This window comes from Pseudonaja textilis, chromosome 7 (genome assembly GCF_049901715.1).
Source record: "Pseudonaja textilis isolate UNSWEBS1 chromosome 7, rPseTex1.2, whole genome shotgun sequence".
Taxonomy (NCBI): domain Eukaryota; kingdom Metazoa; phylum Chordata; class Lepidosauria; order Squamata; family Elapidae; genus Pseudonaja; species Pseudonaja textilis.
In genome coordinates, this window is record NC_141996.1 from 14,689,538 (window position 1) to 14,710,093 (window position 20,556).

General features: G+C 39.3%; 1 protein-coding gene across 1 annotated transcript; it reads right to left on the reverse strand.

The window, feature by feature from the left end:
• Positions 1 to 1,562: 1,562 nt before the first annotated feature.
• Positions 1,563 to 19,404, reverse strand: ANGPTL5 (angiopoietin like 5). Its single transcript, XM_026706934.2, has 8 exons — positions 19,252 to 19,404; positions 16,001 to 16,145; positions 14,749 to 14,852; positions 12,615 to 12,708; positions 10,594 to 10,694; positions 6,702 to 6,822; positions 4,686 to 4,871; positions 1,563 to 2,884 (listed from the first exon to the last, which is right to left on the reverse strand). The coding sequence occupies exons 1-8, from the start codon at positions 19,351 to 19,353 to the stop codon at positions 2,574 to 2,576; spliced, it is 1,164 nt and encodes a 387-aa protein (XP_026562719.1). The 5' UTR covers positions 19,354 to 19,404; the 3' UTR covers positions 1,563 to 2,573.
• Positions 19,405 to 20,556: the final 1,152 nt, after the last annotated feature.

Sequence of the window (20,556 nt, forward strand, 5' to 3'; positions counted from 1 at the left end):
CCCTGCAACAACAACCCTGTGAGATGATGTGGTTTAACTGGTATAACGACCAGTTTGGTGAGTGCGAGTGCGTGCCAAACACTTCCTTCGCGTATTTGGTGCATAGCATTTAGAAAATACCATTTTTAGGTATAATACTTACTTTCTGCTGCATCCCCGGTGAGTAAAACAGCTGATGTGCAGCAAATCAGCTGTGCTCAAAAACAAGGAAATAAAGCACAGAAAAAGGGCAGGGTTGGTTGGATGAGGCCAAATGATTACCAGAACTACCAGTTCATCCGAACTGGTCCAAACTGGTAGAATTCCACCCCGGGTGAGTTGGACTGAGTGGAAATGAACTGGCCCTACATCACCCAGCTGGCTTTGAGCCTAAGGTGGGACTAGATCTCACAGTCACCTGGTTTCTAAGTCAACACCTTGACCACTACATCAAATTGGGTCTCCAGTTTGGAGACTTTCAGAGACTTGTAAGGGTATCTCCAGTGGTGGGATTCAAAAAAATTTACTCTGTGGGCGTAGCTTGGTGGGCATGGCTTAGTGGGTGTGGCAAGGGAAGGATACTGCAAAATCCCCATTTCCTCCTCACCCCACTAACCTGCTTTCCAGCTCCATTCTCCTGTGCAGGGCAACAAAAGAAAACCCAGCTGATCAGCTGGGATTCGGGAGGTGGGGAATAGATTCGGGGCGGGGCCAGTCAGAGGTGGTATTTGCCAGTTCTCCAAGCTACTCAAAATTTCCGCTACCAGTTCTCCAGAACTGGTCAGAACCTGCTGAATACCACCTCTGGGTATCTCCCTTAATTTCCCAAAGAATGCTGTAAACTACCCTGTCGAGTCTTTTCAAAACCACTCTCTGCCCTATTTCAGTTCCCTGCACTAAATATCTGCTTCTCACGAAGGAACTTTGCAGATCCAGCAGCAATCAGTAATATGTAAATAAATGCACTTTACTGACCATTCAGTTAACTTCATTTAGAAAGAGAGAGAGTCACACACACTAAAAGGCTTGCCATCAAAGTTCATTTCAGAGGCTATGCAGTCCAGACCATAAGCTTTTCAGAGAAAAAGCAAACTTCTTGGATTACATTGCTCAGTTCTGTCCAGCTGTTTAAAGCAGTCTGCATCTACTGCCACGTCAGTTAGAGTCTGGCTGTATGATTCCCCCACTTAATGCAGAAAACATCTTTTTCTCAGCTGCTCAGGAATACTAAGAATTATTTTAAATAATAGCTTTCATTAAAATTAAAAGTTAGCATGGGGACCAAATAGGGAAATTAAAAAAATGTCCATTATGTTATAACTGCTCCTAACATGATCTCTCCAAATATTCTAATAAAAGAACTCCAGGATTCCAGGCAATGGTTTTTGGGAATTCTGAGAGTTCTTACCTCATCTCTGCAAGAGGTTGAAAATTTTCAAACAGCATATTAGAAAGCGGATAGACATTTTTATACCCATTCCTCATTCCACCTGGAAGCCAGATATGTTGCATGAATCCAGTCACTGTAGTTACGTTATGGTAGAGTGTGGTGTACATACTCAATAATTTCAATAAGTCATGAATTGTTAACAGTAGGATTGTATTATCATCATAGCTGTGCTTTTTTTCTCTTAATAATGCCACAGGATAGAAATTATAAGTGATAGTATTTATTTTAAAAGGCTGTAAAAAAAGCATTTGTTAAAGAGAACAGAACACATTCCAGATATTAACGATGTAAGCAGAACATGTTACTGCAAAGAAGCTATGTTTTGCAAATAACCAGCCTCAGATAAGATAGAAGGTCTTTTGTTCAGGGCAGGTTGTCTTCATTTAATGACTCCAGCTGGGAGCAGCAACTTGTTTGTTAAGCAAAGTGGTCACTAGGTGAACCCCCAACTGTACTTATGACCTTACTTCAACTTTCCTTTGCTTTACAGACTTGCAAAAGCCATAAATGCAAGGGTCAGCCCCAAACTTGTTCATCTCTGTCCTAACTGCGAACAATTGCTAGAGGCGGGCTACCTATATTCTTCTCTTTTCTCTAAAAAAACGTTTTAAGCACAACCTGGATGTTATCTTTGCACAGTCAGATATTTAGCCATGTTGAGGATTATTCCCCCATTTTCATCATTCACTAAAAAAATAAAAAGCATATCTCATCTGGCCCTATTGTTTACTACCTTCACTGATTTACTACAATTGCTTGTGCAATTATGTTGCTTTCATATCCTTTTTCTTAAAGTAACTCTGATATTTTTCAATTTGCAGGTCTGCAATTCTGCTGACCATTCTAAAGAAGAGATGATCAGCACGAGCAAAGGAGTGGAATTGGAATTATCGTGTTCATAGCTTTCCAATCCAGTAATGGCATGCTAATACAGTGAGTCATTGATGCATTCAGCAGTGCAGTAAAATATCACAAATGCATTTATGCTGGAAATGTAGTTCCATTGTCCTGAAGGGTGCAAAGTAATGCAGTGTGCAAAGAGCCTCCAATCTTTCAATAAATGGTTACACTAAAATGTTATGCATATTAGACTGAGAAGTGCTATTAGACAGACTAATTTCTGGAAGTTAATGACGTTATCCTGTTATCTGTAGTATGTTCTTCTGATCTTCATTGACACAGACTTAATTTTAACTGGCTTGTTATCAACCTTCCAGGTGTCCCACTGGATACCCGATACCAGCATCTTCCTTGTGAACCGGTGGACGCCATTAAGATTTGCAAGACCACATTGGTTAAACCACCAGCCTGTGTTCCCACTAAAGTTACTGCAGCTCTTGATAGGTGGCTCTTGGAGAGAGCAGGCTGGGTAGCAACCATCGTTATCCACATCAAAGGTACTGAATGGTAATGTATCCTGGTTATCTTCTTTTCTATAGCCCCGAAATGCATCACCTCAGAAGGAACAAACAAATAAGGGGAGAACAAATGTCATCAAAGATCAATCTATTTGCTTCTTCTTTAACTACTTGGAAATAATGATAGCCTTAATCATTTGCAAATCAGACACTGAACTATTTCATTGAGGGCCACATCAGAGTTGTGTTTGACCTCAGGGGACTGGGTGGGTGTGGCCAGGATGAGTGTGGTTAGCTCCATGTTGCTTATGTCAGGAGCGCCTGTGGTGTGCCAGTGAAAATGGGCTCCCGAGCTCTGTTTTCGGCTGCAATGGCCTCCTGCAATCCTCTGCAAGAGAAAACAGAGCTTGGGAGGACCTGCTTGTGACCTTCCCAAGCTCCGTTTTCACTGGCAGAGGAACCAGGGATCGGTCCTTCGCTGTTTCCTGTGTGCCCCTCAAGCCAAATCTAAGCATCCCCTGGGCCAGATCTGGCCCACAGGCCTTGAGTTTGACAACCCTGCTCAGGAGAATAAAAAGAGTCTTTACTAATGGCTGTGACAAATAAACCACAGGAACAACTCAGAAATTCTGCGACCAAAGGTTCTTTCTTCATCGCGGAATTGAACTGCTTGCCAACCATATAGAGCAGTGGTAGTCAACCTGGTCCCTACCGCCCACTAGTGGGCGTTCCAGCTTTCACGGTGGGCGATAGAGGTTTTGTCCCCTACTTTATAAATCACCATTACTGTGGAACTGTATTAACAGTTAGAGAAAATTTTACTACTAACAAGAGATACAAAAGTGGGCGGTAGGTATAAAAAGATTGACTACCCCTGATATAGAGCATTGTCCTGCTATCCTTGAGTCAGCAGAAAGCTACCAGCGTGAAACTTCTTGTCCTCATTGCCAAATCCTATCTTGCCTCTATTTCCTCTCTTCCCAGTGACTGGCCATCAAGGGATTGGGTTTCCCTTCAAGGGAAAACCATATTTGCACACCCCCATTCTTTCCTTGAACACTTGTATAGCTAAGGATATCAGACTGCTTCTCTATAGACTGACCACAAGATGAAGGCAACACCATAAGGACGTGGAAGAAAATAAATAAAATGCTGCCAGGACATATCGTACCATGTCAGGTGCAAGTAGGAAACATTTCTTCACAACAGAAAATAAAGCCAGTGTAGGCAAATTTGGTGAGGTTGGATGGTCTCTCTCCCTCCCTCCCTCCCTCTCTCTCTTTCTCATCAACACACAGGCATGCCCCATATGCAGGGGTGGAATTCAAATTTCTTAACAACCAGTTCTGTGGGTGTGACCACAGAGTTGGGTTGAAAAGGACCCGGGTGCATTCTTTCTTTGTGATTTGGTTCTAGACCAGGGGTGTCAAACTCAAAGCACAGGGCCCAGATCTGGGCAGCAGGGTGCTTAGATCTGGCCTGTGGGGCCACTCTAGAAATAGTGAAGAACTGGCCCACAAGTGCCTCTGCCAGCCAAAACGGAGCTCGGGAGGGGCCCCGAGCTCCGTTTTGGCTGGCAGAGGGTTGCAGGAAGCCATCACAGCTGAAAACAAAGTTCGCAAAGGCCATGGGCAGCACTCAGGAACCGTTTTTTGCTGGCAGGGCCACCACAGGTGCCCCCAACCTGAGTGACATTGAGCTGGCCATACCCACCCTGGCCACGCCCATCCCGGCCCCTCAAGGTCAAACACAACCCTGATGCGGCCCTCAATGAAATCGAGTTTGACACCCCTGTTCTAGACTATCCAGTACAGCTACAGACATTATTTGTCATCTTATTTTCCCATATTGTAGAAACTTGCTTTGAAAAACCAACTATTTGACCCTCCAAATCTTACCAGCATTTCCAGAATAACGCCCTAGATGTATTTTGAAGGAGCACGCTTCATCCTCTAGCCAAAAGCTATCATACGATGCGTACGCATACATGTCATCTTCAGACTCCAAGTCTATGTAAAGCATGAAACTGGTGGCTTTCTGATTTGCTATGTGGAAAATCTTTCGGAGGCCGATCCAAAATTCCCCTATTCGAAAAAACAGAATATAGACTTTAAAAATCCTTATGCCTTGCCCATGTTCTCTCCCAGGCAGCTTGCTCTGAAACTGACATTAAATAATTCTAAAGATCTGAAGTTTAAAGGTTTGTCTGCAGAACATCAACTTGCCCATCACTCAATTGCCATCAGAAGTGGGAGATCTGGGGAGCTGAGAAAAAAATTACAGTGAGCTGTCTTCCTATCTAGAGTCCAAGGGAGGGAGGGCTGTGTTACTAAATGCATAAACATTACACGCATTAGTGCAGAAACAGTTCTGGCATGGCATTTTTTTCTTCAAGAAATCATTTGGACACTTCTCCAGGATCAATACCCTTGCAAAATATATCTAAGTATAAATAAAGTTTGCGTGTATCTTTTGCACATTTGTGCAATTCAGCCAATAATCATTGATTCTTTGGCACTATTGGAGGATTTTATTTTTAATTGCAAATCCTTCTGATGTAAACTTTTCTTTAATGTTATATATAATTGCATGCAAACCTTCAGAAATAGACTTTTTCTTTAAAAAAAATGCAGTTGTTCTTAATGAGGACAAATCACGGTGGATACATGCTTTTACAAAGATTAATAGAAGCAAAATGGCCAGATACGATCCTGGTGAGAAACTTGTAGAAATTCTTTTAAATCTGTATAATTAATTACCGTTTTTTCAGCTTTTTTTTCTGTTTTCCCTCATTCAATGTCCTATTCAGCATTATCAACTCTAGTTTGCATATAGATTGTCCTCACCTTACTACCAATCTTAGAAAGCGCTCAAGATTCCAATGAACCCCCCAAAACCTACTATGACCCAGTTTCAAATTTTGACATCATCCCTCCCCAGTGTCACATGACCATGGCTTGCAAAAACATGGATTTCCCTAAGCATTTGAAATCATTTAACACCAGTTCATAAGGGGAACTCACTGTTTAAACTTTCCATTTACAGCTCTCTGGTGTTAGAAGAAAAGGAGGCCTTGTTCTTGTTCTCCCAACTGATATTTGGATTCTATAGAATTGCCTGACATGACCTTTCAGATCATTCTCAGGTATCTCCTCTAGTATCATTTAAAGATGAAGATGGTTGCAGTTGTTGTGAATCTTTCATATGTTAAGACCACCGATCAGTGATGGGATTCAAAAAAAATTACTACTGGTTCTGTGGGCATGGCTTGATGGGCATGGCAGGGGAAGGATACTATAAATCTCCAGTCAGAGGTGGTATATTCTGGTTCACCGAACTTCTCAAAATTTCCGCTACTAGTCTCCAGTACTGGTCAGAACCTGTTGAATACCACCTCTGCCACAGATGTTTGTAAACCAAATGTCAACTCATACAACATTTTGTATACATGTGTTATAGTTGACAACAGAAAGAAGTGGGGGTTCAAAGAGCAGGCAGCAGTGTGGAATCGAAAGTAGATTCCATTCATATTTTCTTCAAAGACTGATTAGATGACTGAAGCTTCTGCCACGCAAAAATCTAATTGGAGGGCATGATTGAAGACTCTTGGCTATGGACTTTTTTTGTTGGATGATACACCCAGAGAGGGGGGAAGCAGGATCAAGGGTGACAGTGAATTACGTATCTCAGAGTTGGCTACACCCAGGTTAATGCCAGACATAGAATGTTAACTTCAAATAAATCCTTTTTAGTTTTGGGAGTGTGGCTCGAGACTCAGGATTTAATTGGAGTAACTGCCGGAATCCTGACACCAAACATTTATTGTAAATGTCTGCTGTTTGACCCATACATTAGGACATTGAGCTACATTGGAGCAACTAGGAAGAGGTGTAGCACAAATAATAAATTAATACCTGAAAGGTCGCCAAATCCATCCAAATATTCAGACCATGTCCTTTGAAACTCAACTGTTCCTTCGGTTCTCTTCTGAATCACTGTCCATCCCCCTCCTCTAAAGTCCATTTCACACAAAACCTAAAATGATTAAAGGCAGCAGAAGAATCCTGTCATGAGCCAATGTGATGCATCACTTAAGATGTTGGGTTAAAACAGAGGAAACCTAGGTTGACTTCCACCCTCACTGAGTGATTTGAGGTCAGTCTTTCAACTTGGCCTAATTCAGAGGTTGATTAGCAGGGGAATAAAATTAAGGATATTCAATAAACCAACTGGCAGTCCCAGTGAAAACTTGCCTTATGAATCTAATGAATTATATTTTTAACACAAGTTACAAATACAGCATATGGACTCTTCCTCCTAAATGAAACAAAATTCTGATGTCCAAAGATCCACATACAAATACCCGTGAAAACCTCAGAAAAAATATATATATATAAATTATATGGATCTTTGGTTATTTGGGTTTTCTCCCGTGTAAAATTGGAAGTATCTAGGCGATGTTTCGATGAAGTCTCATTCATCATCTTCAGGCTTGTGTCTTTGGCTTTGTGCTTCTCGGAGTAATGTGAGCTTGCAGCTGCTTCTTCCTTTTAACTGCTAGTGGGGGTGTGACGATTGGGTGGGGGCTTGGCTGTGTTCTGATTGGGTGGGGGTGTGTTTTCATTGGTTGGGGGTTTGGCTCTGTTCTGATTGGTTGGGGGGTTGGCAGTGTTCTGATTGGCTGGGGTTATGTTCTGTTCAGGTGGGGGCTTGGTTGTGCTCAGGTTTGTCTTAGTTGCTGGGGGATTTGAGCTGGTGAGCTGTGATCCTGTTGTTTGGCTTCGTGTTCGTGGTCATGCCACATCTTCATGGTGGGAGTCAGTTCGCTTCATGTATGGGTTGGAGGGGTTTAAAGCAGGTAGTGATGCAGCTGCGGTATAGCTTCTGGTCCATGGTCCTGTCTCATCTTCTCTGTGGGTGTGAGTCTGCTTTCTACATGGAAGTGTGGTGGTAGCATCTTGTGTGGCCCTCGTGGGTGTGGGTCTGGTGTCATTCTTCATGTTAGGTACTCGTTTGTTAATGAGGGTGGGTTTCCAAATGGCTGGTAGGCGGGAGGTATCATCTCATTTATTCATGCTGTGTGTGCGTGTTTCTATCTCTAAGGCTTCTCTGGTTATTCTGTTGTTGAAGTGTTCAGTTTTGGCGATAGTTATGGTATTTTTAAAGTCAATCTCATGTCCTGTGGCTTTGAGGTGTTGGACCAGGGAAGAGGTTGGTTCTTCTGTTTTGATTGAGTTCTTGTGTTCTTCAATGTGTGCACTTATTCTTCTGTTAGTTTGTCCGATGTATGTGGCGGGGCAGGTGGTGCAAGGGATTTTGTATACTCCTTGGTTTTCTAACTTGATTTTGTCTTTAGGGTTTCTTAGAATGGTGGATACTTTTCTGTTTGTGCAGAATGCTGTTTTAATGTTGTGTTTTTGGAGGATCTTGCTGATTTTGTCTGTAGTGCCTTTTATATATGGGAGGAGGGCTTTGCCGTTCTCTTGTTCTCTGTTCTCACATTACTCCGAGAAGCACAAAGCCTAAGACAGAAGCCTGAAGATGACGAATAAGATTTCATCGAAACGTCGCCTAGATACTTCCAATTTTACGTGGGAGAAAACCCGAATAACCAAAGATCCACATATGTATGTATGTGTGTGTGTGTGTGTGTGTGTGTGTGTGTATCTGATGGTACGTTCTGCACAGTTTTATCTGTTTAGAAAAGGAATATCATAACCCATGGTTATTGGATCAGTAAATAATATGTGGTTGGATCTTCAATTTTGAAAGCAGGGGGGGAAATTTTCCTGGGCTGCTGCAGTGTAAAAATAATTCTTAACAATTTGGAGCTGCACACAAAAGCAACAGAGCACCTTAATTGTAAGTATTTGGTTGTTTGATGTCATATTCAGTGAGGGAAGGAGTGTTTTATTTTCTGCTACGTGTTCAGGAATATACTGTATTTTCCACACTATAAGGCGCACCTAGGTTTAGAGGAGGAAAACAAGAAAAAAATATCAGGCAGAGCTTGAGAGGACCACAGATAGGTGTGTGCCAGCTCTGCCTATTGACTTTTCCACTCCAGAAAAGAGACAGAAGAGGCGGACAATGACAAAGACAGAAGAGATGGGGTTCAGCACTATAAAAGAACCCTGCTGCCATAGCTCAGCTAATATTCCCCAAAAGACTGGCACCGACGCATAAACATTTCCACCCACCTTTTTTGGGTGGAAAGTGTATCTTATAGTGTAAAAAATATGGTAATTTCTTTGGTGTTTAAACCATGAGACCTATAAAATGTTTTAATACTTCTTGGTCTTGATCCCTCTGAAACTTGAAATTTCATTCCTCATTTTACAGTATTAGCTGTCATAACATGTGTTTTCCATTGGTTTCTGATCTATATCCAATCTTATGACTAAATATTTCCATTTATTTGATGATGTCAACTTTTGTAGACACCGGTATTGGTTTCTAAGAGTTGGGAAAAAGTTAACCTTGGTTGAAACAAGTTTTGTCATTTCTGAAAATATTCCATGCTTTCTAACTCCTAGGGGAAAAAATGCATTCATTGCTTTTGGGGTAAAAAATGCAAATGATTTAAAAGTACGCCGGTTTGAAAATACAACTTGCATATTTTCACAGAAATAAACCTAGTTTCTCCCAGAAAATATTCTATAGGACTACAACCTATATTTATTCATCTATTATTATTTTAAATTAAAGGTTGAACATTTTACCTTTCAGCTTTATCATTTGTTTCTTTATTTCCACATTTACACCTTCCTTTAATTCAAAAGAGCTCAAAATTTCGCTTTCATGACTCTCCTTCCATTCGTATCAATGAGCACTTTTCTAGATGCTCTAACTTTTAGGAGATCTTTTAAATGTTGAGTTGTTGATCATGTTGATCACAAATTGATCGATTGCATTCCAAAATATTAGAGCCGTGGTGGCACAGTGGTTAGAATGCTGAATTGCAGGCTAATTCTGCCAACAGTCAGCAGTTTGATCCTGACCGGCTCAAGCTTGACTCAACATTCCATCCTTCCAAGGTTGGTAAAATAAGGACTCAGATTTTGAGGGCCAATATGCTGACTCTGTAAAAACTGCTTAGAGATGGTTGTAAAGCGCTATAAAGTGGTATATAAGTCTAAGTGCTGTTGCTTTTGCTATTATTAAACTCTGAAAATATAACATTAGCTCACTTTTTATGTTGCGTTTTCTCTATGAAGTCTCCTGCATAGTTTCATTGATGTGCTGAATTAAAAGCACATTTTCTTGGGGTTTTATTAGTCACTCATTTTGTAAGCAACAATGTTGGGATAGGCCCAAGAAGGGTGGGAGGTTGATGGGGTAGCGTAGAACTCTGGAACTGTTTTATGTGCAGTTCTGTTCTGAATCTGTTTTGCCATAAAATCATAAAGTAGCTAAGGCTAAACATCTATCTAAGAAAATACTTTTTCTCCAGGACCTTTCTGTTGGTGGGCAGGTGAGCAAAGCACGGGAAAGATAGGTTTATGATTCCAGATATCATGAGGTCCTATATTTTTGATTTGTCAGAACTACAATTCTGTACAAAATAATTTTCCTCTTTTGGGGATTTCCCAAAATTTTTTCCTAACTTTGCCACTGAATGTAATTCGAGCTTTATGGCTAACCCCTTTTAAGCTTAATGAGTTGTGTGAACTCAGCCTGTGAGTTGTGTGAACCCTGTCTAGCATTCTGAGAAGCCAGGACACTGGATTAATTGAATCAGCCATGTTCAGATTTCCTGTGGATAAGCTGTCCTAAGAAAAAAAATCAAGCAAAAGTAAATATTACCTCAAAGGGATAACTTGCTCCTTCTGGATGGATTATATATAAACCGGTTGGAGTTTTTGTAACCGAGCCAAAGGTATCTTTAATATCACTGCAATCTAAACCTACAGGACAACATTACAAAGGGATGTTTTAGTTAAATAAAAGAGATCCTTTTTCAGACCAATGATTTGTTCAGTATTACAACTCTTGAACATGGAACTCCCTCTACGGTAAATCTGAGAGATGTGGGGCGATATTTATTTTTTTACCACTGACAGGACTATTCTTTTCTCCCCAATTTAAAAGGATTCTGGCTAGTTATGATAGGTGGAAATCTTCAGAAGCCTTCTGTAACTGTTCTACACTCCTGCATTCAAGAAAGATATTCTTTTGGGATTGCTTTCTTATTTAAAAAACAACAACAACACGATATTATCAAAGCTCTAGATCAGGCATCTCCAACTTGCGGCCTGCAGGGTGCATGTGGCCCTGACAGGTAGTAAATAATGTGGCCCCACAATAGACTTTTAACATTATTATGTGCTTTTATATGCATGACCTATATTATATATTTTATATGCAGTTTAAGACAATTCTTCTTCACTCAGTGTGGGCCAGGACAAGCCAAAAGGAAGCACTTTCTCGTCAAACAAGATGGCGGCACCCAGCAAACCAGCGGCCCAGTAGGAAATATTCCACGGACCGGTACCGGTCCGCGGCCCGATGTTTGGGGACCCCTGCTCTAAATGAAGGTCCCAGATTCTGTAATGGAAAAAGGAGAGGCCTCACTTGCCTCTTTCTGCCCTAGGAATTGGGGCTGTCCATAGATTTCAGTAGATTTTGTGTGATTTTAGCACTTTCTGGTGTTAGAGTAGAACTTGAAAGACCATCCTGTGTGATGGAAAGTCAATGGATGAATTTAGTCTATCATTATCTCTCAGACTCGACTTTTTCCTAGGATGGCTATTGTGTGGGGGGAAAATGGAGAAGAAGAATTGTGCATGGTTCATTGAATGCTGAAGGAAAGAAGGGAAGGAGAGGGAGGAGGGGCGGAGGGAGGGCAGGAGGAAGAAAGGAAGGAAGGAAAGATTTAAAAGAGGGTATCCTGTTTAGGTTTATCAGTTATTTTCATTTTCTTATTCTGTTTTCTTTCCTTCTAAAAGTGAAACAAAAGTCTATTATGGGAAACTGTATTGTTTTAGCCCATCAACTGGTATAGTTCCCACTGATATCACAGGCAAGCTTCAAACTTGTCAGATGTTCTGGTAAGTGTTATTTTATCAGCTTTAAATTTACAACTTTAAGCTATGTCCTAGGCCCGTGGTGGTGTATCTGTGGCACGTGTGCCAAAGGTGGCATGCAGAGCCCTCTTTGTGGGCATGTGCACTATCACCAGCCGATCTTTTGGTTTCCGGTGCACCAGCTAGTCTTCACGTGCGCAGGAGCACCGGAAACCTGAAGACCAGCTAGGCCAGCTGGTCTTTAGGTTTCTGGTGCATGCCCAGTCCAACTGGCTGGTGCGTATGTGCATGCTGAAAACCCAAAGACCAACTGGCCAGTGCGCACATGTGCACTGACCAGCTGGTCTTTGGGTTTCTGGTGCTCTGGCATGTGCACATGCACATGTTCTGGTTTGGGCACTCAGCCCCCAAAAAGGTTTGCCATCACTGTCCTAGGCTATGGTTCAATCACTTCAAATATCAAAGTTGCCAAGGCTTCAGATCGATGTGCATGACGTAAGTTGGAATTCAATCTAGGGGCCTGAAGCAGGTGATGGGTCAAATATTAATAATGATCTTACTCTGCTCCCTTTTCCAAAATTAGCTATAGGTAATTTTGACCCATAAATTCTCACTGCATTCCAGATAGTGAGCAGGCATTTGTGACCTATTCAGAATGAAGCAAGCAACCATCAAACTTCAAAAACGGTAGTAAAAAACCACGCCATTGGATGTATCATGCTATGGTAGAAACATGCTATTCAATATATATTTCAGTAAATACTGTAAAATCTAAGCAGGAATTTTTTAAAAAATCTTTACCATGAGACTGGACTGCTCGATGGGGAAATACATCAATTGGTTTTCTGGACATGTCTGCATTTAATTGCATAACTCGGCTCATAAGTTCATTAATCTGCATTTGCAAAAAGAGAAATGTTTAAAAATCTTCAACATATGTGGGTACTCAATAGTATATTCCTTTGGTCATTGCTTTGTAATGCTAACACTCGATGTCAGCCAACTGAAATTAAATAATTCCTGTGCTGCAATTAATTTATTTAGGGAGGAAGGGACTTAATTCTGAGCAATTCATTGTTATGGATTTGGCAGACTGGTTAGGGTGACCCCACCAAAAAAAAAAAAAAGAAAACAATTTTTCTGTAGTTCTTGAGCATAAAAATTTAGTTCCAAGATTTTTCAAGCTGAATGTTTGAAATCAGTGCTTTGATTGAAATCAGTGCATTGTATTTTAGAGCTGTCTTTGCATTTCATTGGCTTGAGAAAATAGTAGAAAGGCAGGAATGTTCCAATCATTTGCAGCAGACGTTGGCATGACCAGATACACAGATGTGCACCACAATCCAGGGAAATGCCATGAGAAACCAAAGGATTTACATGCAAGAATTTCGGGGCTATTTTCCAGTCAGGAGCCCCTCCTTACTCAAAGGAGAGGGGAAAAAAAGGTTTTAAAATATTCATGGGGCTCTATTGTTGGAGATAATACAAAAGATCCACAGATCACAATGGTTTGCATTATCTCTTTTTTCTGGCTGCTCTTTTTCCCCCACAGTTCATGGTATTTATGCAATTTGGCCAGGTGTGCAAGCATTTTTGAAAATAAAAACATCTTGGGGAGGGTGAATGGCAGGTAGGAATTGTGTCTGCAGCAGAGGCTTCCTTGTTCGCTGAAGTTCCTCTTTATTCTGAGGTAAACTTCCCTTAGGAAGTTCCTTCCAGCCATGGTAGCGCAGTGGTGAGAATGCAGTATTGCAGGCTAATTCTGTCGACTGCCAGCAGTTCGATTCTCACCAGCTCAAGGTTGATTCAGCTTTCTATCCTTCTGAGGTTGTAAAATGAGGACTCAGATTGTTGGGGGGCAATAGGCTGACTTTGTAAACTGCTTAGAGGGGGCTGGAAAGTACTGTGAAGCGGTATATAAGTCTAAGTCCTATTGCTATTGCTTCTGAAAGTATTCTTTCACCCTGCTATGACAGCATGTACAAGAGTGGAGTTCTAAGAAGGACAACAGCAATGAATATGTTTCAAGACTTTCTTTTCTTTGTATCACTTCCTGTTCTACCCGAATCCTCATTACAGGTAGGCCTCGGCTTATGACCATTATTGAGCCCAAAATTTCTGTTGCTAAGTGAGACAGTTGTTGAGTAAATTTTGCCCCATTTTACAATTTTTATTGCCAGAGTTGTTAAGTGAATCACTGCAGTCGGTAAGTTAATAACATGGCTGTTAAGTGAATCTGGCTTCCCCATTGACTTTGCTTGTTAGAAGGTTACAGAAGGTGGACCCCAGGACACTGCAACCATCATAAATAGGAGTTGGTTGCCAGGCGGCTGAATTTTGATCACACGACTATCAGGCTGTTGCAACGGTTATAAGAGAGAAAAATTATCACTTTTTTCAGTGACCTTGTAACTTTGAACGGTTGCTACATGAATTGTCGTAAGTTGAGGACACGTGAATGTTGGCAATTTGGATTTTTGAAAACTTGCTTGCCTCATCCGACCATGAAAATCATATCCCTTGTACCTAGTCTTGGATTTTGGCATGCATTGATTCCCCAATCCCTCAATAACCTAAATTAGGTGGATTAAATGAATTACCCCTAATATTTGATCATATAAGTCATATCTGTTCTTTAAAAAAAATCAAAGGTTCTAACTATTTGTGGTCAAACTAAAGAATTCTTAACAAATTTCAAGATTCTTATCTAGAATTCCAGTGACATAAATGGCCTTTTCATAGCCTTTCAAGGGTGGAATTGTGTTTTTTCAGACATTGTAAGACAGAATAATGTTTTCCCCGACTCCAATATAAAGCTATTGTCAGAGAAAACACCCACGTTATTTGTTAATTACATTTTTTTTCATTTTCAGTTGTAAACAATTATATTATCATTGCCCCCAAAGAAATCAATTTAGCAAATACTGGACATTACCTGATTGGAGAGATAATCTAGAGAAGATTGGTGATCATCCATCATGTTCCGTATCATTTTCTTAGTACTTCTTGCATATTCAATTAGAGAATTCTGCAGATTCCCTTTAAACATATAGATTGCCAGCTATGTTAAAGTAATTAAAAGAACGTGTTGTATAATTATAAGAGGCAATGCAGAACATTGTTTTCAGTTTTTCTTTTGTTAGCCATATGAAATGGATTTGTCTGTGCAAAACCTTTTAAAAACCTTTTTAAACAGAATTTGGGTTTGTTGTTTTATTTCATGGAGATGGACTGTAATGAAAGGTGGTAATTCAGCTCCAGAAAAAAATCATAAATAGCAGAAGAGAAAAACCATCTGTCAGATATAGATAATATTGAGTTAACAAGCCAAATACTTCAGTATATGGTACTTGTAAATGTCTGTTACTAGATGTAAAACATTTTGAAACAAATTAGAATTTCAGCACAATGAATGGTTTTCAGATGGTCTGAAAAATGATATTTATTTCATCATCATGGTAAAATAAAAAAACTATCAAGTAGCTTTCTCTGAAAAAAATCAGTTCACAAGTAGTGTACTGCCAAATACCACTATGGGTGATCCCAGGGGTGTGATTCAACCAGTGTAACAACCAGTTCGGTGAGTGCGCACTTTGCGTGTGTGCAGAGCATTTACTACTGACTTTCTCCAGCAATCCCTGTATATTAAACAGCTGATGAGCGGCAATCCGCTGTGCCGTGCAAATCAGCTGAGCCTGAAAAACAAGATATAAAGCACAATCTAGAGCCCAGGCAGATGGGTGGGCCTAACAGCTGATCGTCAGAACAAACCAAACCAGTTCACTCCCAGCTGATCCTCGGAGCTACCGGTTCACCCGGGCTGGACCGGACCGGACCAGTAGAATACCACCCCTGGGTGGGCCCTTGTTGAGAAGTTTAGCACATATGGATAGAAACATTATATGAGAAAAAGCAATATTTTATTTCTTAATGTAAAGAATTCCATATTGTGAAAAGTAATCTATAGGAGAATCCATGACAATGATGGATATATGGTGTGCGTAAGAAAAAAGATAGTTGCTAATTGATTAAAATGAAATTTCACAATATCACAAAGAGTGATACCACACCTTGTCAGAGATTTAAATTGATGAGTTGCAGATCCCCAAATTTCTGCATATATATAGGTTGATTACCTTCAAATAACCAATGACAAGAAAGAGTTGTTAAAATAAATCTATACATACGACACATATAGTGTTTTCCTTCCCTTAATAGTTTAGCTTGAGAATCAGAGGAGGCCTCACTCTTTTTCTTCTCTACATTGTCCGTGGAGAGATTTTTTGTTACTAGACTGGCGGGCTTCGCCACTACGGTTGCTGTGGAATTGCCCTGTAACATTAAATCAAACAAAACTTTATTTCTTAAAAAAATACTTTAATTTCTGCTGTGTATGGTACCAAGGGGTCTAACATCATACAAAACAAATAAACACAGTGGAAGTTAAAAGCCTTTGTATTTTCAAAACCGAGAGAGTGACTATTTCCCTTGTCTCATATACCCATTTTTTTTTTTTACTTCCATTCATATCCTCCACACTTTTTTTTATACAGGACTTTCACAAGACCAGACCACCTTCATTCAGCAGCAACTAATCTCGTAGCAATCTTGTGAGATTAATTGCGCTGAGAGGACTGATCCAAAGTCTCCCAAACATTTTTCGTGCCTAAGGCAAGACTAGAACTCACACTCTCCTGGTTTCTCATTGAGATCGACTACGTCTTTCCTTTTTCTGTTAGTTTTAGAAACATCAATGTCTTCCTTTCCCTCCTTCTTTCTGACTTTCCTTCAGACTGGCTGTTTACCAGTGACACCTCTGAAATCGCAAAATGTAATCATCCAGATATATTGCATTTTGGATACATCCATAAACACTGACGTCTGCTGCCAATCCTACCTTTAGTTAATTAAAGCTTTCACATAAAGACAGGTACGGTATCATTTTCAGCCTGTCACATTCTTGCCATATGAAGTATTCTTATAAGTAGTAAGGTGTTGGAATTCATTGTTGGAATGTGTTTCTATGCAAAAACTACAGTAGGATTCAGCCAGTAGATGTCAGTATTTACAGTTTGGATCTATGGTATATACTCTATGCTATTCAGAACATAGAGTTTCCTGTTTCCTGTTACAGTAATATAGTTGAGTAGTAAAACACATGGTGAGTGTACTCTTTGTTTAGAATAGAATAACAGAGTTGGAAGGGACCTTGGAGGTCTTCTAGTCCAACTTCCTGCCTAGGCAGGAAACCCTACACCACTTCAGACAAATGGTTATCCAACATCTTTTTAAAAACTTCTAGTGTTGGAGCATTCACAACTTCTGGAGGCAAGTTCTTCAACTGATTAATTGCTGTAACTGTCAGGAAATTTCTCCTTAGTTCTAAATTGCTTCTCTCCTTGATTGGTTTCCACCCATTGCTTCTTGTCCTGCCTTCAGGTGCTTTGGAGAATAGCTTGACTCTCTCTTCTTTGTGGCAACCCCTGTGATATTGGAACATGTCTCCCATAGTCCTTCTTTTCATTAAACTAGACATACCCAATTCCTGCAACCGTTCTTCATATGTTTTAGCCTCCTGTCCCCTAATCATCTTTGTTGCTCTTCTCTGCACTCTTTCTAGAGTCTCAATGTCTTTTTTACATCGCGGTGACCAAAACTGTTTGCTCTGGTGGTGCTTTATCTAAACAGAATTTCTAACATAAGACAGTGCCAATCATCCTGTCGCATTTTCACCAGTAAACTATGAGCAAAACTAAACCCCATTCTAATCTCAAGTATACTTACTCTGTTCTATGCAAGCCAAGATGATGTTTGCAATCTGCAATGTATTTTGAAAGCCAATATGATGTATCATACTACACTATGAAATGGTATATAAAACTAAGTATTATTGCTATTCATGTATCAAACTTGTAGGTGTATGCAGAATACTAACAGGTGTTACGGATACAACTTGGCACCTTCCAGGTGTGCTTGGGCTTCCATTGCCAGAATTCCCAGGCAACATAGTTGCTGGGAAATTTCAAAAACTAAATTTTTAAGATATCTGGAGAGAGTCAGTTTGATCTAGTGGTTAAAGCACCAGGTTAAAAACCAGGAGAGCATGTGTTCTAGTCCTGCCTTAGGTATGAAAAATGGTTGGGTGACTTTGAATCAATCACTCTTTCTCAACCCAGCTAATTTTACAAGGTTACTTTTGTGGGGAAAAAAGGAGGAAGAAGGAGTATTAGGTATGTTTGCCACTTTGAATTATTTATAAAAATAACAAAAGGCTGGATTTAAAAAAGCTGAAGCTTAGAGAAAACTATTCTGGGATATAAATATACCTTTTTGGAAGAGTTTCTACATCAGACTTGAAATAAAATGTTCATGAATATTTATTTTATTTTTAGAATAAAAGAAAACAATATATTGAACTATTTTTAAAATCAGAGGAAAATCCTTTGGTTATTTAAATATTTTTACTGGGTCTTTTTATCCCCATATAAACATATATTCCCTTAGAACAGTTCATAATAAGTGATATTCACTGTAGAATAGCCCTTTGAAAGTAAACGTTTAATTTGTATTTGGAAAATTCTTAAATGCATTTAGTATAGATTAAAACTCCACTGAATACAGCTAGATAGACTTCCACTAAATATCTGTGGGCTGCTCATGTAACATTTTGTTTGTTGTTTCTATAGAAAATCATCATTATATCTTCAGTTTCTGAGGCCAATGGTATCATGCCAGAACACCATATGAAGCACATTCCCTAAAGGAATAACAAAATGTAATGGGCAAAGGCTGAAATTAGGTACATACTGAGATATATAAACTAAGAATAAACTAATTAAATTTTTCACCTAATCCTATTTCTTTGACAGGAAAAAAATAGAATTAAAAAAAAGAATTCCCAGAACTTTTAGTCACTTAAAACAGATAGTCCATACTTAAAGACAAAAAGTAAATTGGTCTTTAAAAAATACAGAACTTCATTCAAACCCAGTTTGAATCTCCAGATAAAATTATAACAAACAAAAAGAATTACCAAAAAAAACCCGTCCACAACTTCCCCCCTTTGTTAATATAAAAATGTGCAATAAAACAAGCACTTATTTCCAGATGCATCCAGGAACTAAACTAAAGATTGCCACACTCCCATATAATTTATCAAAAGAAATGCCTCCATGTTTTTCTTTTATTAATGATCTGGTAACTTTCCCTGTCTTTGCAGAAATTAATGTCCAAATTCCTAATAAGTTTCAACAAGTTTCACAGAATCTACATCAACAACAGGAAAAAGCAAGCACAGTTGCTGTTGCTAGTTGCTTCAATACAGTTTTAACAGAAATCTTTGAAAACAATTGAAGTGGTTTGAGATGAAATAAACAACGCCACTTGAAATCAGGATTTGCTGTCTTAGGTTTCTATCATGTATCAAGACAAACCTTACCATTGCAGAACATGGCTCGACACTATGAACTATCGAATCAGTCCAAATGAAAAATATAATATTTAGGAAGATCAGTGCGGTCGATCTATTAGGGTAGATCATGTCTGAGTTGGTAGAATAAACATTTTTCAAACGGTTTCAAATTGCCTTGAAAAAAGGCTGTCCACTGGCCAATGAAGTCTTGAATTAAGAATGCAGGAATGTGTTTAGCAGAAACTTTAGCCAAAAAGCCAACCCTTTCATATCCAGACTTCATAACCTTATATAAATTTGATTTTAGATAGTCCATATATAGCTTGTTCCTAAAGCCAATGATAAACTATAACATGATTTAATCCTGCAGATTATTTTACCTTTAAAATAACTATACCCAAATAATTAACCCAAAGCAGATCCTATTTGATCCATAGGTGACCTTATCTGAATGTGGTTTATTTTATGTTGGGATCAATGCCAAAAAATGAATAACAAAATCATTTGTTAAACAGAATTATCATGCCCAGACATTGCCAATTCTTCTACAAAAGACAACTCCATGAAACAGACTACTTTGTCACATTTCTGTACTGTTCATCTCACTCAGAGAGGGACTCTGGGTGGTGTAGAATAAAGTGTTAAGGTATAAAACAATGCATATAAAAGTTAAAAGAAAAAAATTAAGAGGCAAGAGATTAAAATTAGTTAAAAGGCAAAGAAGACAAGAGTTATGCTAACAAATCTCACAATGTATTTCTGTTCCTCAGGCACCAAATGTAAAGTGTCAGAAATGGACAGAGAAGAAGGAAGAAACAGAATATGCTGGTGTGGCAATGACTCATCTTTATGGTATATTACAGTAGGAAAAGGCAAATATTTTTGCTTTGGAGACCAACGGACTCCACAATGTACTAATTTATCCCAAGAATCTGGGTTCATATAACACTGACTGCAAACCATACCGAGATGCTGACACAACAAATAGGATGCTCATTATCAATTGCCTCTTAACCTGTCACTGTCTCCCCATACTTCATGGCAAAACTGGGAGATTAGTGAAAACATGGAAATAATAATAAAAACGCTATACGGCACTGCATGTCAGAACAACTAGACACAAGGACAGTTTTTTTCCCCCATTCCACTAATTCACACAACAGTCAAACTATCTAGAAAGGCAATATTATCATTATTCTCATCTTCCCTATTACCTATCGCCTTCTCTTCTTAGGACTATAACTTATTTTTGGTATCTTACTATTTAAATTGCTTAATTATTATCCTAATTATTAGTATGATTTATGTTGATTGCTCATTTAGTATCCATGA